The following is a 26,085-nucleotide window of genomic DNA, read 5'->3' as shown; positions in this document are numbered from 1 at the left end:
AACCCTTTTTTTTAATGATGTTTACTTTGAATTTATATTAGTTCACACAAACACTCCATCCATGCTTTTGTTCCGGCCCTCCGGTCCAGTTTAAGAACCCATTGTGGCCCTCGAGTCAAAAAGTTTGCCCACCCCTGATTTAGAAGCTGGAGATGATTCAGGCATCGGTGAGAGTGGTTGAATTTTGTGTGCACCCAACTCATCTCCACTGCACTTCCCCTCAGCAGAGCCAGTCTGGTCCTCGTGGAACCATTTCAGGAAAAATGAGAAAGTCAGGCCCAGATCTCGGCATGTCCCCGACTGGGTCTGGGGTTGTCTGCGTGTGTCTGAGCCCTAATTCTCTTGTTGTCCTGGCAGCACACAGGCGCTGGGGACCAAGGAGGAGGGCAGGCCCTCATGTCACCCGGCAGCTGCCTGGAAGATTTCCGAGCAGCTCCCTTCCTCGAATGCCAAGGCCGGCAGGGAACTTGCCACTTCTTTGCAAACAAGTACAGCTTCTGGCTGACGGCGGTCAAACCACACTTGCAATTTTCCGCAGCACCTTCACCAGAAACCTTAAAGGAAAGCCAGGCCCAGCGCCAGAAAATCAGCAGGTGTCAGGTCTGCATGAAGGTTAGCTAGAGAACCCAGGACTTGCCCACGTGCCACTGAGAGACACTCCCCAGGGGCTCAGTGGTCCCGGGCCGTGCTGAGATTTAATGGTGCTCATTTCCCACTCCTGTGATAGCGGTTTGTTCTGATTGATTGTCTTTATTTCCACAGTACTGTATTTCTCTGTTCTGGACAGATTAAGCAAATGCTATGTGTATGGATATGGTTGGACCCACCAATCTAGATGAAACCCAGATCTCCTTATTTTATTGAGGAGGATAGAAGAGCTAGCTTTATCATTTAAAAAAATGCACAGAAAGGCAAATAGATGATAAAGGCCAGATTACAAGCTACATTACTGAAAACTCCATTCATTGCTTAATAGCACCTCAAACAATTACTCTGGAATACAGGGGGGCTTTAGGATGGATTTTACAGGAAAAAAATACATAGGCCAACAAATGAAACTGGAAAGTAGAGATTTCCAACATTTCAAAATGATTTCCTCTGTAATCTATTTTTCCATGTACTTTAAATAATGGTAAAACCATGACCCAATGAAACTTAAACACAAAAAATCCACACAGCCAGCGTGAACAGCTCATTTCAAAGCACACTGAATTGCTGTGCCAGAAAGGACCACGCGGCCGTATTCCGGAGATGTGACATTAGCATAAACACACTGCAGATGAACGTAAAACATTATGTTCTCTGCTGCATCTGTCAGAGAATGGAGATGCCTACTCTGGCAACCCGTTTGAAAAGCAGCAATTATGGAAAAAATATATTCAATGAGGGATTAAGAGCCTAAAAGCTGTTAATGAATATTAAGACAGTGATTCACAAAAATTGACTTCCCACGGCAGTGAACTTCCAAACAGGCAGCTTTTCCCCAGTCGGGGTCCAGCTTGTCTTCGGTGCGTGCGTGCTAATGGGACGGGAGCCACCTGGGACTTCCTCAGGCGGCACGCGGCTCATACAAAGCATCGGGCTCAGGTCCCCAGCGGCCTCTGCAGAGCTGGCTCGCAGCCCACAGTGGACATTCCGCTCCCTACACATAATAGCATCTCACACGAGGAAGTGACAGAGCTATCATTATGCACTTCCAAGAAAATGAAGGGCCGACTTCATTAAACTTAGGTAAGAAGATTCATTTAAGTCACGGTCACCCCACCAGGAAGAAGAAAGAACAGTATTATCTTGAAATGCAACAAAGACAGCCTACAATTTGAATTTTATGTTCTTGTTATTCATTTTCATAGGAGCATCCTGGTTTCCCAATTTTAAAAACATTCTTATATGTTCTATCAGTATTATACCAAGGCAGCAGTTTGACATTTGGTATTAACATTTTCTACAAAAGTTTAGGAGTTACGTCCATTTATAAGGAGTAGTTTTCTGAATAGCAAAGGCTATGTTTTCTGTTTTGGCAGGATTTCTGTCGTCTAGTCACAAATATCAAAAGGCTTGTTGAAAAATATTTTTAGGAAACTTGCCTTTCTCATTTAAAAAAAAGTCACTTTAGAGAAAATGAAAGACATTTCTCATGAGAGAGTGACACTCATTTTAGTGCTATTTCAATGCACTTAAAAATAATTGAGAGAAGGAAAACTCAATTAAAAGTTTGTTTATAAGAAATAGTTTCCTGGCCAAACATTGATTAGGAATGTGCCCTTATACACAGAACACATTTCAAATGAGTCTTGTTATGAGGTGTCCCTGGATGATCATTTATTTTAAGAATATTTTCTGGTAAAAATAGAAAATATGTGCATTTTAAGATGAAACACTTTCTTGAGTTCTTTTGACCCATTCATTGATGTTCTTAAACTATGCTATGGCATATTACATATTTTTAAGCACCTGAAATTTAAGCCAATGCCAACCTTATTTATACTTACAATTTTCTGTCTCCAAAAGCTTTATCATATATTACCAAAACTCAAGCACTCTAAAAATTTATCTTGTTCATTCATGAGCTTGGTCTGAGAACATTTTCTGAGAAGAGGTAAGGGTGAAAAAGGAAACATCAGAAACATATTTAAAACACTTTAACTTCGGTAGCATCAACTTCAATAAGCTTGCCAAGTAAACTTCGTAAAAAACAGTTTGCTCCACGGTGAGCCTGGGATATTTTGAACAATTTGAGATTGTTCAAAATACTGGTTTCATACATAAGAGCCCTTTCTAAATGTAACAAAATGCTGCCTTCTGATTTTTAAAATATATATATTTATTGATTTCAGAGAGGGAGGGAGAGGGAGGGAGAGATAGAAACATCAATGATGAGAGAGAATCATTGAATGGCTGCCTCCTGCATGCCCCCAACCAGGGATCGAGCCCACAACCCAGGCATGTGCCCTTGACAAGAATTGAACCTGAAATCCTTCAGTCCGCAGGCCGACACTCTATCCACTGAGCAAAACTGGCTAGGGCTGCTTTCTGATTTTTGTGGGGGAGCGGGGGGGAAGCATTTTAAATTATCTAGATGGAAAAATAACTTCTTGGAAGAGAAGACCCAGTTGTTTTAAGCCATTACTTTCTCCTCCTGGTCATATATCAATGCACTTTGAAATGTCCTTTGTCTGTGAAGGATGGACAAAGCTCTCAGGCTGTTCTAATCCATCACAGGTGTTTCTCAGTACCAAAACCTCCTTCCCAAGAACCCCTCTCCTGCTTTGCTGGTTGGACCGAGCCTAGGTTGCCCAGTGGGAATTGCTCTGGGTCACTAGCTGGGGACTGCAGGTTTCCTTTGCGGTTTATGTCCAGGCTGCGAGTGGTGGCCCATTCCTGCTGCTCTCCTATTCCAAAGGCCTGAGCTTCATCACCACCCCTTGTGGGTGCACCCTTCCTCTCCAGCCTCATTGTACCTGCCTAACAGCCTTGTCTTTCACCTACACTCTTGTGGTAGACAACCTCAACTGATGCCTCTGTGTGCCCATCCCAGTTGTCGTTTATCTAAGAGGCAAATGTGATTGTTATTCTTTGGCTTAAAACTCCTTCCAAGACTGTCCTGCTATGGAGTGCAGTGACTTCCCACGGGGTGCAGGGGCCTGCAGGGGCTGTCCGGGTTGCCTCTGTGCTCACCAGAGAGATGGGCTCTGATCGCTGTGACTTTCTTTGCTCCTGCTCTTTCCACCAGCCCCAGAAGTTGACCTGCCAGACAACTCCTTACCTATAAAGACTGAATGAGTTGAGAGTATGTGAATTTCCCCAGAGAGACTAGGACCTGTCCACTCTCCCCTGTTCCCACATGGCTCCTGTATGGTCTCATCACACTTCCTGCCTTCTCTTGCTAACATGGAGGGCAGGAGCAGGCTCCATTCATCTTTGCACGCCCAGTGTCTCCACAGAGCTGACGCATTATTGACATAATTCTTTTTTCAATGACAACTCAACAAGCGTCACCAGGCATTAGATGTTTCGCTCTTCATATGGGGTTTCTTTTTTTTAATGGGCAATGAAATCTATTTTTAAATGTTTTTTAATTGAATTCATTGGGGTGACATTGATTAATAAAATTATATAGGTTTCAGATGTACAAGTCTATCAATTGGCTTCCGGTGAATAATTGTAAGAAGAGATTGTGGGTGTGCACATATGTTGTGGGAGTAATTTTAACCATCACTCCCTCCTGAAGAATAGCTGCTTTCCCAAAAATTGAAATTTCAGAAGATTTGAGAGATTTGGCTGAGAGAAGACTCTTCATTGAAATGTCACGTGACTTGACTTGGGCTGAAATCTCTGTTACCTGGTGATGTGCGATCTTCCTGGCACAAGGTCGCCTCTAACAAACTTACACATGTTCTCGGTGCTTAGAAAATAGTCAATGGAATGGTGCATAAAACTGGATTTTATCAAAGATTTTATTTTGAGCCTCTGATTATAATAAAGCAAATCATTCTATATGTTCCAGGAAAGTACATTAGATTTGTGTTTTTATTAGCTCAGCAGAGTAATTTGATAATTGTTAACTTTTATGGCTGCGGTATGGCTGCAAGAACAGTGGAAAAATGTGGACTTTAGAGTTGGTTGAACCCAGGTTTGAATCTGGTTGGGTCACTTTTTGCTATTACTTTGGGTAAGTTATACCAATTCCCTGAGCCCCAATTTTCTCATTTATAACATGAGACATAACATATACTCTGGCATTGGAAATTAAGTTTGGTTATAAACCTAATACATAGCAGCCACGGTGCACTGATTATAGTCACATGTTCTATTTAAAACAAACCATTTAATATGAAATATATATTTTTATATATAATTATATTATGATTCTCACAGGCATATAAATTACTAATTAGAATTACTTAAACCTGGTCAATTTCTAATGTCTGGGAATGCTATTTTATTTCAATTCTAAAAGCCACCATACCACACCAAAAAAGTCACGATTTCCTACAGGGACATTATCAGGAAGTTCTGCAGGGAACAAAACAATTGACATTAAAAATCAGTACTCTGCAATTGTCACTGTTATTATCTGCCAGAGACTCTGCATAATGCATTTTAAACCACCAAGGCTGGCTGCCACATCCACATGAGATGCTTGAATTTTATGGTGCTTAAATATTTAATGATTCATAGGAAAAATGTGAAACGGGTCCAATAAATTGCATCCTTTTCTCTAACCTATGGTTGTAAAGTTAAAGACTTTCGAAATGTACCATTTGCAAGATGCCTGGTCTGTTACTGACAATTCAGTCTTTGTTGTATTACAGGTTATAATTTCATTTATTATGTATAAAATTCTGTGATGACATCCCCAAACAACTGTGATGTATCTGGTGCATTTATTTTCTTTCAAGCCAACGTGAGTTCACTTTCTTACCTACCTCAGAATGCCGCCTCCCTTGCAGCTGGCTCAGTGGGGCAAACAGGAGAGGACACAAGGCAGAAGTGGGAGCAGCCAATGGGAAGAGTATGGGCACCCTAAAACATGATCCCCTTTCCCCAGGGAAAGGATGGGATTCTGGGGCTCCGGGCAGCACTGTCCTGTGCATGGTGATGGGCTGGGGGATGGATGGGAAACCAGGCCTCGGGGTCAGGGGTCTACATCAACCTGCTGAGTTGCTTGGGCAGCGGGCTGGGGTGCAGACCCTGTGGGTTGAAGTTGCCCCGTTAATTGAAGGAGAATGAGAGCACCTGCTTCACAGGGTGGTTCTGAGGATTTAAAGTGAGAGATACAACTACAAAGAGATTAAGTGAAAGTGAGGTACGGTTACTGATAACCATGGTAACCGGAAGGTAGGGGTCAGGCAGGGATGACAGTCTCCCGCAGCAAAGCGCAGGGCAGGCGAGGTGCAGGCATTCAGTGACTGTGTCAAGGAGCCACTCCTGTTAATTAGAGGGGACCTTCAGTGGTCCTTGGTCCCCCTCTCACCTGGTGGAGATGTGAGGATATTTAACCTTTCTTGAGCTATGTGTTAGCAGGGACTAGGTGACAGGAGCTGAATTAACCCTGCTGCTGTGCTCCTTCTCAACCTCTCTACTGTCCTATTTTGCAGGTAAGGAGACTGAGGTTTAGAGTGACTCCACTCTCCCCTGTTCCCACATGGCTCCTGTATGGTCTCATCACACTTCCGCTTAAACTTTAGACAGAGTAAGCGGCTTGATCGAGGGGACAGTCAGGACCCCGTAGAATCTAAAGCCTGGTCTGTCACTGAAGATTGGGTCTTCACCTACACCATCGCCTCCCAAGGGCTTCCCCATGTGTGGGTGGCTTAGAAAACAGAGGGCCCCTGGGGCTGTCACTCGGGGCCTGAACAGGATGCTATTCCTGCAAGGCCCATCATGAGTCCTCAGAGCCCCGCCCAGCTTGGCTCGGAGACAGTCTGAAGATGCACTTGGAGGGAAAGGGGCAGGGAACTCAAAAGGTCAGAGTGACCTGGGGGAGCCCAGAAGGCCTGTATTGCAGGGTCCAGTGCAAACCAGTCAGGCCTCTGGAGCACCCTGATGTCCAAGGTCAGCAAATCAGAACTACCCTGAGCTGGAGAAAGAAGTATCTGGAGGCCCTTACCTGGCAGCCCAGCCATTGCAGTACCAGCCGACCTAGACATTTTCATTGTCCCACTTGCCAGCAAGGCACTTCCTGTCCTAGAGGGTGGCTTGCCTCCTCTATGATTATATACTTTGGGCATAATTTTATCAGCCTAACACAAACTTCTCTACTGGTTATCAATTGGAATCCACGTGTCTGGAAAACTAGGGAAAGCTTTAAAATCAAGAGTAAGAAGTTCCTCTGGTCGCAAAGCACTCAGTCTGCTCTACAACACACAGCGAAAGGTGTCCAACCTGCGACACTGTGTGGGTTGGATCCCCCATTTACTCTGCTCTGGCGAAGCAGGAGGACTAACTATGGTGACTCCCACACCTGGTCCCTGGGGCCAGCCCATTTCTGCGGTGCACAGCTGCTGGTCATAGCCGGGGATTGGAATCTTCTTTGTGGGAGGAACGTGTGCAGCCCCAGGTAAGCTGTTCTTTACACTTATTCCTTCTGCTGCGATCAGGTGCTCCTCTCTGCTCAGCACAACAGAAACAGGAGGCACTGCCCTACTGTATGCTGGTGGTCTTGGAGCCCTGAGTTCCCCTCTCTGAGCCTCCATAACTATATTGAAACAAGGTTGTGTGTTTTTTTTATTTATTTGTCTTTACTGTTGAAAGTATTACGTGTCCCCTTTCTCCCCCACACTGACCCTCTCCACCCGTACTCCCCCACTTCACCGCACTATTATCTGTGCCCATGGGTTATGCATGTATGCATATAAGTTCTTCGGTTAATCTCTCCCCACCCGTTCTCCCCTCTTCCCTCTGTGATTCATCTACACATGGAATACTATGCAGCTGCAAAAAAGAAGGATCTCTTACCCTTTGAGACAGCCTGGAGGCACCTAAAGAGTATTATGCCAAATGAAATAAGCCAGTCAGAGAAAGACAATTATCACCTGAAACAGGGCTATTTTTGATAGGACGATTATTACAACCCTAGCAGGTAAGTGGTGGGGTCATCTTAAAATGCATTTATGCACCTGAAATTTGAGCAGGACTCTGGTGACTATAAACCACCTCAGACCAGTTTTCTTTGATTTTTCTTCTACATCCATGTTCTTGTTTCTTTCCCCCCTGTGGTGAGAACACTTGAGGTTTACCCTTTTAGCAAATTTCAGTCTACAATACAGCATTAACTAGAGCAGTGGTTCTCAAACTTGGCTGCACATTAGAATCACCTGGGAATCTTTTTAAAATCCTGATTTCTGGGCCTCATCCTCTGAGATTCCCAGGTGATTCTAATGTGCAGCCAAGGTTGAGAACCACTGAACTAGAGTCTCTGTGCTGTACATTGGATGCAAGGCAGAATTCATTCATCTTCTCACTGGAAGTTTGTACTCTTTGACCAACGTCTCCCCATTTGCCCCCACCCCCTGGCAACCACCACATTCTACTGCTTTTAGGAGTTTGACTTTTTTTTTAGATTCCATACATCTGAGAGAGATCATCCGGGACTTGTCTGTCTGACTTATTTCACTCAGCGTAAGGTCCTCTGCTTCCATCCATGTTGCTGTAAACAGCAGGATTTCCTCTGTCTCGTGGGCTCTCCGTAAGATTCCATGGTATCGCTACAGCCTAGCTTCTCGATCCACTCGTGCACACGTGGGACCTTGGAAATGGGCCTGGGGCAGGAGTCTGAATCCCCAGCCACTCCTGGGTGCTGCTGGCCGCTGCCCCGGGCCCACACTCCGAGCAGCAGCGAGTTTGGCCTTGGAGGTGTTCTTGACTAGAGATTCGGAGGCCTTGCTCAGTTGTTTTAATAATGATCTGCGGCTAAGGCTGTGCAAGCTCATTTTAATTGTTGGGGGAGAGAATCTTATCAAGAGGCAGCTTCTCGAGATTAAAGTTAGGCAAAAACTTTTAAGGACCTCAAGTAAATTCCAAGAATCTATGGTGTCACATACTTTTTGGTTGTTTGATTTGTTTTTAGCAACTTCCCTCCAGGCACCACACCAGGTTTTTTAAGGGGAAATAGAGTGAGAGACAGAAAGAACTTCACGGCTTCCGGGCAGAAACCCTGGCCTGCGGGCAAGCGGCTCTTGTCAATACTTAATAAGGGCCTAGGCCAGGTCCCGCACAGGGTGTGTGGCAGGGGTTGTTTTCAGGTTTTGCTTGGGTGTGCTCTGATACTGAGGTTATGGCACCATTCTCTCCCTAAGAAGCAATCCATACTACCAGCAAATTTAATGATTTCTATGAGCAATGTTCCAGTTTTCCTTCATAAGGTATAAATTGTATTTTCAAATCTGCCAGCTCATTCCTGCCATCTGAACACAATGTCAAGATAACTCTCTCCGTGCCCTTAAATTCCACAGAAGAAGGAAAAATGTTAGCACAGACACATCAAACACATACCTGCAGGAGTGCAGTGGCCACCTGGATATGCTGGACTCGCAGCTGTGCTCTGGGTCACAGCATTCAGTGAGGTGGGGGGTGTCTTAGTGACACAGGTTGGTGATATCTCTCCACCATCTCATCAGTAGGCCTGTCATCCTATGAAGACTTGGGGAAGACCCCAGTTTCTATTTCTATGGGCAAATGCTTTCTTTCAAGTTACCCTTCCCTTGATGTGATCCAAGGGGGTCCAGGGGGCGTACAACAATATTAATAAGCAACAGGCACATCTTTTCACACCTTCCGGTGGTGACAGTATAAATGAGCTGCTCTCTGTTTCAGTCCACACATGTTTGTTGGTTCTGATGGTCCAGACAAAGCCTTGTTCAGAGTACAAGGAGATACACAGAAACAGTCATGGTCCCTGCTCTAGAGAGAGAGACAGCCTCTCCTGGTGGATAACCAGCCATTCCAGTAGGTTGTGGACACTGTGAGGATGGCCCAGCGGGTGCAGTGGATCTGATGGGGGCGAGATCAGGCGGGGCTGAGGTGTCTGGGACAGGTCAGGGAGGCTCTGATGGGCAGAGGGAGAGGAAAAGGCTGCTCCATGTGACAGTGCATCACAAATTAAGTCACAGGTTAGGCGGTGAGCCAGTCAGCACAGACTCATGGATAAATGGGGATGAGGCCCAGAGTCTGGGTGGCACCTGCAGGGTCAAAGCTAATGAGTTTGACCTTTATCCTTTGGCAACAGAGACAATAAGAGGTAGGAGATAACGAGTGCCATTACAAGAGTCGATTTTGGAAGATTAATGGGCAGAGCTACGTAGAACTGAGTGCAGGGGTATTATAAGTATTAAGCAGAGCAAGAGATTGAGAGATTTTTAAGGTCCTTCTATGCAGAGTCTGAGATTCTAAAATGAAAGACGATGGGCAAAAAAATATAAGAAATTATTTCAATAATCCATGGGAAGGGGAAGGAAGAGGTGATAGGTTTTTAAAAATGACTCATTGGATACAATTCACTGAATACTGAATCTGTTGAGAGAAACTAAGACTGGGAACAAGAAGGCCTGGTCGGACACACCCTCTGTCTCCCAGTTTGGTTGGTGTCAGATCTCACCCCTTTAGCTAACTCACTCCCCAGGCAGCAGAACAGATGCCAAATATGTAGCCTGGCCCTGGTCCTGCGAAAACCAGACATTGACGGCTCAGTCTGCGCCTCAGCAGCAGACGGAACGATGGAGGCGGCTTGAACAGCCATGTACAACTTTGTGATCACAGGCAATACTTTCAAGGTCATTCAGAGGAATGACCAGTCCTTTATCTTGACAACCAAGATTCTGAATTAAGAGGTCTCATAAGTCGACTGACCACAACCAAACTGGGAAATGGCTGTTGAATAGACAATCAAGAAATTGCTCTCAAGCAAAGACATCAAATTTAAAAACCAGCTCTATGTGCTTATTCCCTATTAGAGATCATTTTTCCAATACACTTATTTTAGTTGGCATAATTTTGGGGATTCCTTATTGTAGGAAACAAATGAAAACAGATGGACATGGGAAATAATAAACCCTGGTTACAGGCAAACCTATTAACAGAATGAAGTAAGTATAATAATTTCCAGAACATCTTTACTGTTGTGCTAAGATAACTGGTTTATATTTATAACTAAAATGACCTTTCCTCTTCTCTATAGCTTAGCGATGTTCTAGTCCATAAATACAGAAGGTGTGCATATTACAGTTCCATCATCCCAAATCCAACTCCAGAGTCTTTGTATCTGACCAGTCAAATACAGCCAGGAGCTACTATTCTTGGACTCAACAGCAATAAACTGCCCCCCCCCCCAAAAAAAAACCCCAACAAACAACACTTTTCCATATAAAGTTATTAGGCTTAATGCATTGAAAAAAACAATTTGCTTGATTATTTTCTTGATTATATATTTCTTGATTTATTATATAAATCAGTTTTCTTATTGCAAAAGTGATACACACATATATATAAATACGTGTTTAAAAGAGCAATATAAAATTATAAAAAACAGAAAGCAAAATCCTTTTTGCTCCACTCCCCAAAATAACCTCTGTTAACATGTGGCTTATTTTCTTCCATAACATGTTTGCTTTATCCATATACAAGGGACATGATATTACTTTCATAATCAGAAAACTCTATACAAATCTTAGATAAATTGAAATAGATATTTTTCTGCTTCCAACTCTTAAAAAATAAATATCTCAGTGACTAAGACATCAGTGATATCGACTGTCCTTTTCACAAAACACAAAACAGAAGCACCAGGAAGCACTTAACTGATTGGCCAGACAGCAGGGGAGTGTCTTGGACACTTGAGTAGACAAGTGGCTATTGCAGTGGCCAATGAAAAGGCACTTTGATGAGAAAAGGCTTCCTCCTGTGCGATTTCTCAGTGAACATACCACCGACACCCTGGCTCTACTCTGCATGTGGCACCTACTGCTTTGCTGATGGTTAAATACCAGTCCCATCCCAGGCATGCAGACGGCCACTAGGGAGGCTGCCCCAGGCTGGTGCCTCCTGATGTCCAGTTAAGTGCGCTTTCCCCACCTGACCTCACTAAAGCTTTTCTGTCAGACACACTGTAAGGCTGAGCAATACGAGACCAAACAAGTGCACTGCCAGCACCACCCAGATGCAGGGGCCCAAGGAGCTGGGGTTCCTGCACAAGGAGATGGGAACACAGTGCGGTGGGAGCCACATCCTGGTCCTGGGCAGTCGCCATGGCAACATGCCAGGAGGCAGGGCTCCTAACTTCCTGCAAAGTCAAACACGGAGCAGGCCAGGTGGAATAAAGCCCCATCTTAGGAGCTGGAGCTGGTGGAGACAAATCTCCTGGTGAAGGTCAGAGTCCTCAAAAACAAAACAAGGCAGAGGCGCCGTGGAGTCAACAGTGAGAGAAAGGAGTGTGGAAACTGGTCCTTACATGGAGGCACTGACCTTGTTTGTGAGAAAGCAAGGCCAGGAGAAAGGCCGCTCGCAGGAGGCTGTTTCAGGGCAACCAGCCTGTTTGGGACTCTAGGCTCCTGGGGCCACGGGAGACAGACGGTCAAGGCAGATCTGAGGGGTCTGGACCATAACCCGCTCTCTGCTTCTGTTCACAGTCATCAGGGTTTGGGGGGGAACCACACGGGCAGTAATTACACCACTGCTGTCTGCTGGGATGCTGCGCGTCCTCACTGGCGGTCGAATCTGTGAAGCCGCATTCTCCTCATTTCTTCTTCTGGTGGCAGCCGGAACCCATAGGACGGGGAGGTGTTCCTGCTGTTGCCTGTCATGAGAAAGCACAGGGAAAATCACACACAGCCCGTCCACTGCTCGGACATTTACAGGGCACTGCACCCTGGGACTCCAAGGGGGAAAATGGCCTGGGCATCATCTTCATTGTAGCACGAAACAGAAATAGAACAACATATTTCAATGTTAGCTGTCAATCCTGCATTTCAACATCCAGCAAATATTTTTAGTGTGGTCCAGCCTATGAACCTAATTTGACTCATTCTGAAGCTTCCTAACAGTCTTCTGATTTTAATTATTCCTTCCACCGTGCTCCATCATTTACATCATGTAATATCCCTAATGTCTCAAGGGCTTGGTTTGTTTATTTTTTAATGCTCAGAAATAACTTGTCACCGTCTATGTCTTCCCACCAGGTGCGCTGGTGGGTTTCTCTTGATCGGCCCCTGCGGTCCTCTCTTTTCCTCCCTCTAACCTGTGCCTCCTGCCCCGCCCAGCCTGAAATGCACAAGCTCCCCGGGGCATCATGGGCCACAGCACAGGGACTGCATTACCATAATGACCAACATCTGGGCAGGCAGACAAATGTGCAGGCATAATACGTGAAGGTCATATGAAGGATAATGGAGATCATTACTGCAAAGGGTTTCTTGGGGCTGCAAACATACCAAAAATATAGTTCACAATGATATAAGCATTTCAATCAACACACACACACACACACACACACACACACACACACACACATGGAAACACTTTTTCAGGCATTGGGGGAGTAATGAAGGAATAAAAATAGGCAGTCCTTGACCTCAGGGCACCAGCAGCCTAAATCTACTAAGAGATTCAACAGTCTCCATGAGGCAGCCATGCAGGGCACCACCCATAGATATGGAGAAACAGCAAGTTTACTTTTAAGCACGTGGACCTAAAAGGTTGTACCTTCCATTCCTGTGACCATGCTAACCCTGTAACTCGCTCTGAAAGGCTCACTTCCATTGCCTACATCGACCAGGTGTCTCACTCACTTTCCCCTGCCCCATCTGAACCCACTGCCTCCTGGCACTCCTGATGGGAGAGTCCTCTCCCAACTCTAGCTCTTCAGCTTCCAGCACCTTCCTCTTGGTGGTCCTCATGCAACCTGCCAGCGTGGGAAGCCACTGCTCACGCCTGTTCTCTCTCCTACCAGGATCCTAAGCTTTAAATGGCAGGCGACATCTCTGACCGTTCTCTCTGCTCCCCAGTGCCCGGTACAGTCCTGGACACACAGAAGCTGCTCAATAAACATATGGGCTTGATTCAGCAGCACCTGCCTGGGACCTCCAAGGGTATATGTTACAGCCAGACAAAACGACATTCAACATTGCCCACCGGGGTTCTGACAGGACTGACTCAGGGGGCACGGGTGGGGTAAATACTCTCCCCACCATTGGCCCAGCTGGGAAGGGTGGGCAGGGGGTTCCAGCCAGGAGGGAAAACAAGTGAACAGCGGATCCCTCCTGCTTCCTCTGCAAGCGTGGCACCTTGTCAAAGATGTTTGCAGGTAACATACGGACATGCAAAGATGTTCAGACAAGGAGAGATTTCTAGAAGATGGTCAAAAGTACCTCCTTTGTATGTCTGCTTTCCCATATTTCTGGGTCTCCCTTCCCTTTAAGACCACCGGAGAATCACCCCTGCTGACCCCTGGAGCCCTTCCGGGCTGGCACACCAGAGAGAACAGGGCAGGCCTGGGCCCATCATTCCTGCTGGGGAGATGCCACCTCAGGTTTTTCCACTCCAATGAATGAGCGGGTGAGGCAAAAGTAGGATTACAGCTGTGCATATGCAAAACACAGAGTTTGTTCTTGTATTATTACTATTTATTCATTATTGTGTTATTTTCCATTCTAACACCTGTAAACCTACTTTTGCCCCACCCTATATCTGTCAATTTATCAACTTTCATTAAAGATGATATCCAAACATATAGGCTTAAGACTTTCACCATACAGATTTTATGACTGCTGTAAGGTTCAAAGTTTTACTGGATATGGCTTTTGCCATACACATCTGTAAAGGAATTTCTCTTTGTTCAAAGTGGTAAATGCTTTGAAATTACATTGAATCTCATAAATCCAATTACCATTAGTTTACTGCTTAGATGTTATAAAACCCAAGTCCTGCTTTGCCTTTAACAGTTGTGTTTAACAAGACTATTCTTAATTGAACTCATGAGTGTGGGCAGGGAATGGCGAGACCCCGCTGCGGGCAGAGCCGGACGCAAGCTCAGCTTGGCATGTTGACTCTGGGCCTCAGGGTGCCGACCCATGGGGGCTCAGACACCTACAGGGACTCCCAGTGTCCAAAGGAAAGAGCCTGACAGTTAATGTCTCCATGATGGGAAAGGCCGGGAGGAGTCAGAGAGGCCAGCGGTGGAGGTTTCTGGGCTCCAGCTCTCATAGTGAGCAACCAGCACAAACGCTTGCAGGGCATTCAAGGAGAAACAGGCTGAGCCAACAGAAGAAACACCACATGTCAAAGTAGGGAACTCATACCATGAGAGGGACAATAATCACTCTTTTGCTCATAGAGCCCTGTTATGGTCCCCTATTTCAATAGAAATGAACCAGACGGGCCTCAGCTGGGTGGACAGAGGAGAGGCCGCCCCCTGGGTGCACTGGAAAAGTGTTGATAGGGAACCAGGAGAGGCACCCTGCCTCTCTGGAACCAGAGGGGCACCCTGCAGGCCTTCACCTGGGCAGGCGCACATCGGGTCACTGTGAGGAGATGCTGCTGAAGAGGTCACTACCAGGAACTGTTCTGGGACCCTGGAGTTTGATGACCTGGATTAAATCACAACTTCTCTCCTTTTTAGCCACACATCCTCGAGCAAGCAGGTTACCTGAACCTGGCCTCAGTTTCCTTACCTATAAAATGGGAACAGTGAGAGCAGACACTTTGCTGGGCTGTTGGGAGGGTCAGAAGAGTTGATGTCCATAAAAAGCATGCAGAAACACCTGCCAAGCATTGGATGCTTCGTTATTAACCTCTAACGTCATCACGAGTTGTATGTTAAATGTCTACTTGTTAGAGAGATACAAGATAAAATGTATAAGACAACTGCAAAGTAAAATGACGAAAACAGTGACTTTTTAAAAGACAGAGCCCAGTTCGGTTTGAAGACCACTTGGCAGGGTTTTATGAAGTTGCTAATTACTAAACATCTGCCTTCAAAGAAATAGAGACAAAAAGGTAACTGGCCCCCTCCAGTCAGTGGCACAGTTCTGTGACGTGGAGGAGCCACGGGGAAACTGGAGGCCCAGCGAGACCTTTCCCTGCTGTGCGAGGTCAGGCACGGAACAGCTATGGTCTGGGAGGAATGGCCTGGGATGAAGTGGGTGCAGATACTAGTACTGACGAGCCTTGCCTCTGCGTTCTTGTAAATGCAGGTGAGCCCTTAATTTTACTCAAAGCAACAGTGAGCATGCCTCCAAGAACCTCGGGACCAGCGCCCAGTTTGAGATGATTTGGCTCAATTACAGCACCAGTAGTGAGATCATAAGATTTATTGATCCGTGGTTCCTGATGGGAGCATGTTCAGTTCTCTACCCTTATGTATAATGCAGAAACCTCTGCGTTTTACATCTAAGGGAGGAGAAGCGATTTCATCCCGGTAGGAATTGCCAAAATGAACACTGTGCGTTGATGGCCATCTGCCCCACTGTCCGCCACCCTTGTACGTAGAGATGGTTAATGTGCTGGTGTTCATGGACCTGCTCATGATCTGACGAGCACTCCGTACCATCATTATACTCAAGTGAAATTACACTCAAGTGAAGTCGCAGGACAGCACATCTTTCCCTTAAATTAGGGAGCTAAAGAGGCGATCACTTTTTTCATATGAATTTTTTAAAAATCAGGAACCCTCAAGTAAATCAGTGGTCTCTGAGATTTCGCTTGTCAAATGAGGGCAGCAGCCTGGGACCCACATCCTTTCTTTGAAATGTTATTTTATTAGAATTCCATAAATTACAAAGCTTCCAAAATTCCTTCTAAAAAGATGGTTGTTAAGTCATTACTGATAAAGACGGAGAAAGCATGGAAGGAAGCCCAAGTCCAACCTACTCCTTGAAAAGGAGAGGTGTTTATGGACAGTAAGACCACTGTACTTTTTGAGTCACTAAGTATAATTATCTATCTATCCATCTATATCCATCTATCTCTTTAAAAATAGTTTGACACTCACCTAAAACTTTATAACTTTCATACAAATGGAAGTTAATTATGGTTTACAAGAAAAGTCACATTTAGATGTGACTGGAGAGAGAAAAGTTCACATATCCACTCCTCAGCCTATCAAGCCAGCAACAGTGGGGATTTCTTTGTTATAAAACACAGTCTGGAGTCTTAAAAGGAAGAGCTTTGCAACGGAGCTCACATTAGTTGCAACTTTACCTGTTGTACTTTTCTTCCTCCTGTGGTTGGTTAATTTGGGGGATCTCTAAGGACCACAACTGACTTGAAATCTGACCTGCACTTAAAAATCCACCAGGACCTTGGACAAGTCCCTCTCCTCCCTGAGCCCCAGGCTCCTCACCTCTGACCTCAAGGGGATGGACTAGACACTGTATACCTCTGCACAGAGGGGCAAGATTCCCCGACTGTTTTCCTGGTGAGATGTCAGGGTCGCCTGACTGGAGATGGGAGAGTGCCAATGGCACACGGCAACCTGCCTCCTCTCCGTCCCTTGGCTGGGTGGCTGCTCTGGGGACCCTGCTGCCGGGGCTCCCAGTCTGGCTGTGACTCCTGGCAGCTGGGTGGGAACCGTGGCTCCTTGGCAACGCCCTCAAACTCATTTGGTCTAATTCAGTGCCCCTCGTTCTTACATTTTAATTTCTAATAAACTTTTAAGTTTGGGATAATTTGAGGTATAAAGTTATAAAGATAACACAATTCAATTTCCCTGTGCTAACATCTTGCATTCTCATGGAGTAACTGTCAACCAAGAAACCACTGGCAGATGGGTACGTTACTAGTAACTACATTCCAGACTTCATTGGGATTCCGCCAGTTTTCCACCAATTCCCCTTCTCTGTTCCAGGATCCAACAGCAGTTAGCTGTCATGCCTCCTTCGTCTCCACGGGATGAGTCTGGGGTTGTGGGTTTGGGGAAGACCACAGAGGTGAGGTGCCCTTCCCTCCCCATCGTATCAGGGTCACGCTATCGGCAGGACTCCTCACTGCCACTGCCACTGGGAACACTGGCTTACATAGAGATTGCCAGGTTCTCCCATTTTAAACAGTTTTGATGAGTTCTGAGGGGATAAAGCTTTGACCGGCACCACCAAGGGTTACAGGATAAACTGGAAGAAGAAGGAGTGTGTACCTCCAGCGGGCTTTGTCACTCCCCTGTTTGGGAATGAATAGAACATGGTGGGCTCATCCCTGACCTCCAGGTGCTGAATTCCAGGTGATAATTCTCTAACGCCGGTGTGATTAATTGTTTGAGAGGGTTTCCCACTCAGCGGGCTTGGCATAGAGCCCCGGCCGCTGTATTTATAATGCGCTCCCAGGCGATTCTACCTGCGGCAGCTTTTGGAAACCACTAAGCTACATACGGTGTATAGCTCAGATTTTTCTTTCAACTGAAAAGATCCACGCTGGGTTTCATTGCAGTCCCTACATTTGCCAGCAGGTGGAACCAGAGGCCCAGGACGCTGAATCTGTGGGAGAAAATGAGGACAAATTCCAGCCAACAAAGCATTCCACCTCCAAAGCACAATTAGGGTTGTTTTGAAACAGATGGGCTCCACAGAAGCTGCCGCAGCCAATGTTATGGAGCTGTTTATTGTCTGGATGCTCTGAAACCTGGGTAGTATTTGCCAGCGTCTAGCAGCTCCTACGTCACACCGGATTTCTCCCAGCGAAAGGCAGGCAGTGGGAGAGGGAGACATGCTGGGCATGGCCGTGGATGCGGATATTTTAACCAGTTCTACGCCCAGGATTCACTCTTGCTAAGGCGCACAGGGCCCTGCCCAGCGGAGGCTTTAGCTGGAATGATCTGTGTCGCTCTAACTCCACATTAGAAGAGACACACAGATACAATCTGTGCTAATGAGACGGCAAGCCCTGGATGCAGTAATACTAAAATTGATTTCTTTTGAACCTAAGCAAAGTGGCTGTTTACTGGTTCACATTCTCACCCACTGACACCTGCCCCCATCCTCTTTCCTGCTGCCCCTTCCTGAACCAGCCCAGTGGAAGGCGGGAGGAGGAAGTGAGGCCCAAAAGGGCTGTCAGTGTTCCTGGGGATGTGCCTGGTGCCCAGGACCGCAAACCCCCTGCTCAGACAGGGGTATAGAGGAGCACAGCTGATGACATTTAGACCTTTTTTGTTTTTTTCTCAATTGAGTTTCAAATCAGAGACAGCCCAATTTCCAGCTCTTTAAGCAAAGGCCCAAGATAATGTTTTCACTACTTTTGAAACCATGGGCCATTTGAAATTGGCACATCTTTCTCTCAGGAATCTCAATCTTCTGAAAACACCCTTTAACATCTGGGCATGAAAAAACAAGTAAACACCATCCCAAGAAATCAAGGGATAAGGAAAATAAGATGGAGAGTCCACAGCAGACTTTTGGAAAAGGACAAAGAAAACTTAGGTTGGAAACGGCTGATGAAAGGGACCACTCAGGGGACAAGTCCAGGTCCCACTGGATGCAGGTAACCGCACATCAGGGGAACCGATGGCCTTGGGGCAGGAAGGGACAGCTGACCCTTAGGCTTGGTGATGGACTGACTAGCAGCAAATACGGTGAACCAGGTAACAGGTCCCACCTGTTGCGTCCATGTCTCAATCCTGCACAAACACAACATGTGAGGCTCTGAACACTGCACACTGATCCAGAGCAGCCATGCCCAAACTCTCAGGAGGGGCGATGGGGAGAGGCAGGTTCACAGTGATGGCAAACCTTTTGAGTTCGGCGTGTCAGCATTTTGAAAAACCCTAACTTAACTCTGGTGCTGTGTCACATATAGAAATTTTTTGATATTTGCAACCATAGTAAAACAAAGACTTATATTTTTGATATTCATTTTATATATTTAAATGCCATTTAACAAAGAAAAATCAACCAAAAAAATGAGTTCGCGTGTCACCTCTGACATGCGTGTCATAGGTTCACCATCACTGGTCTAGGATCTAATGTGGGAGAGTCCAGATCAACGTCTGGTGAGGCCCAGGAATTTGCCTTTTCTTTTCTTTTTTTAAAAAATATTTTTATTTATTTCAGAGAGAAAGGGAGAGGGAGAGAGAGATAGAAAAACCAATGATGAGAGAGAATCATTGATCGGCTGCCTCCTGCACACCCCTTACTGGGGACCGAGCCCACAACCTGGGCATGTGCCCTGACTGGAATCAAACCCAGGACTCTTCAGTCCGCAGGCCGACGCTCTATCCACTGAGCCAAACCGGCCAGGGCAGGAATCTGCCTTTTCCACAGGTCCCTCTGTGAGTCTGGTGCTACCGGCCCGCCTTAGGGACACTGGGACTGGAGGAATGCAGTCACGTGCTCTGGGGTTTTGTGCGGCTTTGACCATCATCGGCACCAGCCTGCAGTCTGGTTCTGTCCGAGCCAGTCTCCTGTCCTGAGCCGAGACCCTGGTGGTTTCCCAGGTCATGCTGGGATGTCCCACTGCAGAAGCCACAATTTTAAAGGTCAGATAGCAAAGCAGCCCCCTCTCCCGGGGAACAGAGCATCCAGTTACAGGAGTGCCCTGGAGATGTTGGTCACAACACCAGAGGCGAGGCAACTGGCCCAGAAGCGCTTGATTCCAGGAACCAAGGGATTCATCTCTGGATCCGGTGCCCGGCACATGGTGGGTGCATCATATATGTCTGCTGGATAAACAAAGAACCAACTAACATGCATCAGGGCTGGGCAGGGAGGGGGACAAGAGGACCAGGCCAGGACAACAGGCTGAGAGCACAGAGAGATGCAGGTCATGGTGGAAGGTAGGAAATCTCAAGGTGGGGGAATCTGGGGAGGTTTCTGGCCGTGGCCACTAACCAGCTACCACGTCCTGGGAGAGAAATGCTGAGAGGAGGCTACCTTGCTTGTTTCCTCTACGAAATGTAGGAAGTTTGCCTGGGCTCTGGGGTTCCAGGTACTTAAGAGAACTTTCAATCGCTAGAAACAGGCCAATTTATGAGATGTATTCTGTACCTCTAAGCTGAATGCTATCTTAACAACTTTAAAAATTCAAATTATTTTTACTTTTCAAACGCACCAGCCTGATTAGTACATAACTACACGTCCAGGGATGCTGATATCGGCGGATAATTACCAAAACGATCCCTGGCCCAGGAAACCGTCCCTGAGACTGTAACTGGTTCAAAGCTCTTTCACAGACGCCGAAAGCCGCTGGGCATCCTTCTCTCGCAGGTGGAATGACAGGAAGACCAACTGTTCTGAGAAAACCCTGCCGTGAGGGGGCAACTCGGCCAGTCTTGAAGGTGCCCAAACTGGTGGGGGACAGGCTGGGGGCCTCCCGCCCAACCCCACCACAGGAACATAGAGCAGCTGGAGGACTGCGGCCAGATGTGCCCGTGGCGGGTTAAACACAAAGGCAGGAGAGGGAGGGGGTGAAAATAAGTCAAGAAGAAGGACCTCCTTGTCAAAAGCATAGAGCCGTGAATTTGAATGGCTGCAGCCAGTGTTCTCAGAATCGGGGTGGGCTCCTCCGCCGAGGCCTCGATAACTCGGAAGGTGAGGACGACTCGACCTTTCGTTCTCTCAGAGGGGATAAGCCCTGCGAGATAAGTGGCATCGAGGGGCCGTCTGGGAAAATGCAAACAAGCAGGACCTTGCTCTTTGCACCTAAGAACTGAGTGGTTCTGTATGTGGGTCAGTGTGAGCATGGGGAGGGGCGGAATTCTGAGGTGCGAGACACCTCCTGGAATCTGCTGGTCATTTTAAAAACATGTTTGTGTCTGTATTTCATGGTGTTCAACCCAACCCTGAACCTAATTACCACTTATTATGTGTTCTTTCAGGTCTGATTAACTCACTCTCACCCATACCAAGTTCTGATCCTGAGCCCCACTGGGGGGGCGGAGGGGAGGGATGCTTGTGCGAGGGCATGCATTCGTGGAGGAGCCCACCCCGATTCTGAGAACACTGGCTGCAGCCATTCAAATTAACTTACACACACACACACACACACACACACACACATACACACACACGCACACATCTCTAACACACAAGCTCTCCCAGCCTCAGGCAGACCTGGGGGCCTTCTCCAGACTGTTCACCCCCTTCAGACAGCCTGCCTCTAACTGGCTCAAGCTGACCTAGAATTGCTCAGAAATGATTCTAAAACGGACATATATCTGTCCATCTGCTATGGGCAGATATTCAAAACAACAGAACTGACTTACTCTTACACGCCTGTTAATCATTTCTAGTAAAACAAAACTTACTTTATGACCAGAAAGGGAGACCTCAGAACTTATTTCTGGACTTCAAATTCCACATTAGGAATCTGGAATTCGGCTTACCTCGGAGAACTGAGGATTTAGATCAGGGGGAGGAACAGGTTGCCTCTGAGCCTCTGGGAAAATCTGGCTGTGTGCTGTGGCCATGAAAGCTGGCACTGAGGGCCCAGCTATAGTTTTAAGAAAGAAGCTTCAAAGATTTGATTAAGCCTGGAATGAGATTCTGTGTGAGGTGCATCGGTCCATCATAAAAATCATGGATATTCCAAGCAGGGAAGGGAGCTCTCAGGATGGTGACATCCAATCTGCTCACATCGGAGATGGGAAATGAACACCCAGGGGAAGAGGCCTTCCCGCTGTGCACAGCCCAGAGGGGCAGGACCAGAGCGAGGTCTCTCGGTGGTCTGTTCCCATCGCCTGGCTTCCTGTTCTCTCTTTCAGCCACTGCATCCCTCATTACCCAACCCTCCTGTGTCTGGTTTGGAGTGGGCATTACAGTTTTACATGCGTGCCCCTCTGTGCCCTGGCTCTGGCTCAGTGTGGATACTGGCTCTGCCCCTTTTTCTGTGCCCTTGGACAGGTTGGTATTTGATTCACTGACCCTCAATTTTCTTATCTGTGTGGTGCGGACACCTACGTCACAGGTGTGCTCTGAAATAAATGAATGAAAGGATGTCAGCACCTGGCTCACAGTGAAAAGCGATCAAAGGTCAGTGGTACCTGTTATTCTAATAATCCCTTTCCAGGCTGTCCCATCCTGCGGACGTCCCCACCATACATCCGGTTAGTCACACATGCCCAGACCCTAGACTCATCCTCACCTGCCCCTTTTCAACCCATCACCAACTCCTGCCTTTCTAACCTGAACACTCCCTAAACTCATCCATTCCTCTTCACCCGCCTCCCACCAGTGCTGCCTGTGCCTGCCTGGGGAGCCAGGACTGGTGGGGAGCCCCTGAACGATCTCCCATTCTCTCTGGTCCTCCTACCAGCCCTTCTTCACATGGTAGTGACAGCTCTTCAAAAGCACACATCTCCTGATCAACTTTATCCTCTGCCGAAACCATCCAAAGATTCCTTTCATTTAAGAATAAAGAGCAACATTTGCACCCCGCCCAGTAAGCATGCCTTCCCTCAACTCCAACTCCCCAGTTATCCCTCCTCCTCTCCCCTCTCCTCCTGCAGTGCTCAGCTCAAACACCGAATCCTCAGGAGGGACCGCGTCCCCCTTTGCCCTAAGCCCTCACAAGATCACATCCTATCAAAGCACATGACACCGCAGATAGTGACGACGCCTGACTCCAATTATTTCAGTAATGCACGGGTGCCGGAACAGGGAGGGTCTGTGTTCACACTCTGTCCCCAGGGATGAATGAATGGCAGAAAGGGAAGTGGGTGTGGGCACTGTCCTCATTTCACAGATGGCCAAACTGAGGCTCCAGGAAGGTGTGCGATTTCCTGAGGTCTCACAGTCAGCAAATAATATGCCTGGACGCCCAGGGGCTGGATCAAAGCCAGTGTTCTTCCTACCACTCTGGAAGCCAGCACCCACATCTATCCCTTGACCATCCGACCTTTCTTCACTTTAACATTGACTCAGCAAAAAGAAAAAAAAAAGGTAGTGTTTTTGTTTTGTTTTAAATGGAGGATAAGAGGCGATGGAAGGGGTTATAACTGGTTCATAAAGAAAAAAAAAAATCCAAGTTGATACAGTGGATATTTTGAGTTAAAAAAAAAAGATGACCATGAAAAAGCACAACATTTGTTGCTGTTTAGACGCAGTATAACAACATTTCCAGAATTGTTTCTATGGATCTGAAGATAGTAGATTAAGGGCAACTGACTTGGCAAAAGGCCTAGACTGTTTTCAGACAATTCTCTTAGGGTAGAAAAAATAAGGGCAGCAAAAGCCCCACCGACAGGACGGATCTAAATGGAACACATTTCTATGAGTCATTTGTAGCTTTAAATACTATAGAAAAAGAATTTATAAAACATGCCCAAACAGTCTCTCTTTGATGTGGGGAACTCTTTCAAACCACATTGTTCGAATTTAAGTTGAAACGCAAACCCTTCGTGTTTACAATGGTTCTCTTGGAGGAATGCAATATAAAAGTACAACTGTTACATTTCAAAGACAAGACTTGTAACCTCAGAACAATAGGGCATTCCCAGTGCGAATTTATGAGCTGTTAAACCTCAAAAGGTTTCTTTAATTAGCAATGAAGGCTCTTGACGCACTCCAGCCTGAGAGAGGGGCTGCTCTTGATATAATTTGGGGTGCACTGCTTTTATCGGAACTTTTCCTTACTTTTATTGACCTCGGACGACGACTGTTGTCTCTCTCTCTGCAAAGGGTTTGATCCTGCTAATTATGCTGAGGGGCCGCAGGCATTCCAGGGTTTACCCCTGCTCCTGGGGCGCACTACAAATTACACATAATGCATTGCATTGTAATTGCCGCACTGTGAACTTGGCTTGCCTTTCCAACAGAAAACACCGATATCCAAGTCGTTTTATTATTTAAAAAAAAAAACCCATAAGGGATTCTTTTGGATTATAAACATCTGAAGACATAACATTCTCATGAATTCCAGCCGGCTATTTCGGACACACAGGGGGCAGGCAAGGCTGAGGAGCAAAGCAAATATATTTCATATTAATGTTTACAGAGAAAAAAGGGAGGCAGTCATGAAGACAAGACCATGCTGAACGCAAACCAGACGCAGCGGGGCCGGCAGGAGTGCAGACAAAGGTCCAGACTGTGGCCCTCGGAGCACAGGCCCCTGGCCTCGCTGGGCCCCAAGCACCTCATTTATTAAACAAGGGCTCAGCACCCAATGACCACGCAGGTCCCCTTCCACGCAGGCAGGAGCCTCGGGAGGGCAGTGGCTGGTTTTCCACCGGATCCGCCCGGCCGTCTGTCACAGCATTAGTAACCTGTGTCTTGTACCAAAGAGGAGGCTGCTCGCCCTCACCCTGTTGGTTTGAAGCCTCTTAGAAAAAGATGACGCTGCTTTAAAGGACAGGGGCAGGATAGACACAGCCACACGTTTCACATAAGCAGCCGCTCCACGTGGAAAACAAATCACAAGAACAGTACTGTCAAGGTGGCTGACTGGCACAGTCCTTTGCGCCTGCAGGCTTCAGGAGTGGCACCCTGCCCTGTCCCGTGTGGATCAGGGCTTAGAGCGTCGGCCCATGCACCAAAGGGTCACGGGTTCTATTCCTGATCAAGAGCACATGCCTGGGTTACAGATTCGTCCCTGACCCTGGTTTGGGAGCATGTGGAAGGCAACCAATCAATGTGCCTCTCTCACATTTCACATCGATGTTTCTCTCTCCCTTTCACTCTCTCTAAAAATCGATGAGGGGAAAATATCCTTGAGCGAGGATTAACCAAAAAAATAATAAAAGATAGAAGTGGTGTCTTTCTCACCTCTCCTCATAATGACACAGAACCTGATATATGAATTCACACTGGGCTCTTTCCACTTCCTCTCAGGGAAACGAATGTTCTAGAGGAGCTAAAGGTGGGAGCGGCACTCGGCCTAAAGGGAGGAGGGAGCTGGGGGGCTGCATGAGGAGGTGAAGGGATTGAGAAGCACAGATTGGTAGTTACACAAGCGTCACAGGGATGTGAAGTACAGCATAGGGAATATAGTCAATAATACTGCTATATGTCCTAGCCGGTTTGGTTCAGTGGATAGAGCGCCGGCCTGCGGACTGACAGGTCCTGGGGTCGATTCTGGTCAAGGACACATGCCCAGGTTGCGGGCTCGATCCCCAGTAGGGAGTGTGCAGGAGGCAGCTGGTCAATGATTCTCTCATCATTAATGTTTCTATCTCTCTCTCCCTCTCCCTTCCTCTCTGAAATCAATAAAATATATTTTAAAAAATAAAACTGCAATAACTATGTATGGTACCAGGTGGGTACTTGAATTATGGGGGAATCACTTTGTAATGTGTATGGTTGCTGTATACCTGAAACCGATACGAAATAGTACTGAAAGTAGGCTGCAATTAGGGGGGAAAAGAAAAAGAGGGCGGAAGGAGGAGGGAGGGCCGAGGCTGGGTGTGGTGTGGGTGGGTAAGGCTAACACATCTTGTAATTTACAACAGATCCTTGCTGTCCTGACACTGCTCCCTGGACATTGCTACGTGTCAACTTGGCTGAAGCGAAAGTCGTGCTTTGGACTTGGGAAGTCACTGACTAGGCCTCCTCCCTCTGTCTCTGTCTTCTGGTGGTTTAGGCTGTGGGTGGGGGTGGGGCATGATATTGCCAAGATCCAGGAGGAGCAGATGGTGCAGACTGAGGACCAGGTGAGGAGGCACAGGAGGCTGCAGGA

The 26,085-nt window shown here is 46.8% G+C and overlaps 2 protein-coding genes across 2 annotated transcripts in view; one reads left to right on the top strand and one right to left on the bottom strand.

The window, feature by feature from the left end:
* COL4A4 (collagen, type IV, alpha 4) overlaps positions 1-918 on the top strand; it is a 134,330-nt gene extending 133,412 nt beyond the window's left edge. Inside the window, exons 48-49 of the mRNA XM_014531009.1 lie at positions 225-276; positions 332-918. Of these exons, the coding sequence (XP_014386495.1) occupies positions 225-276; positions 332-621 (342 nt within the window). The 3' untranslated portion in view covers positions 622-918. The remainder of the gene's footprint in view (positions 1-224; positions 277-331) is intronic.
* Positions 919-10,971: 10,053 nt separating this feature from the next.
* RHBDD1 (rhomboid domain containing 1) overlaps positions 10,972-26,085 on the bottom strand; it is an 82,180-nt gene continuing 67,066 nt past the window's right edge. Inside the window, exon 7 of the mRNA XM_005883502.2 lies at positions 10,972-12,292. Within this exon, the coding sequence (XP_005883564.1) occupies positions 12,198-12,292 (95 nt within the window). The 3' untranslated portion in view covers positions 10,972-12,197. The remainder of the gene's footprint in view (positions 12,293-26,085) is intronic.

This window comes from Myotis brandtii, unplaced genomic scaffold (assembly GCF_000412655.1).
Source record: "Myotis brandtii unplaced genomic scaffold, ASM41265v1 scaffold79, whole genome shotgun sequence".
NCBI classification, from domain to species: Eukaryota; Metazoa; Chordata; class Mammalia; order Chiroptera; family Vespertilionidae; genus Myotis; species Myotis brandtii.
This window is presented reverse-complemented; position numbering and strand designations above follow the sequence as displayed.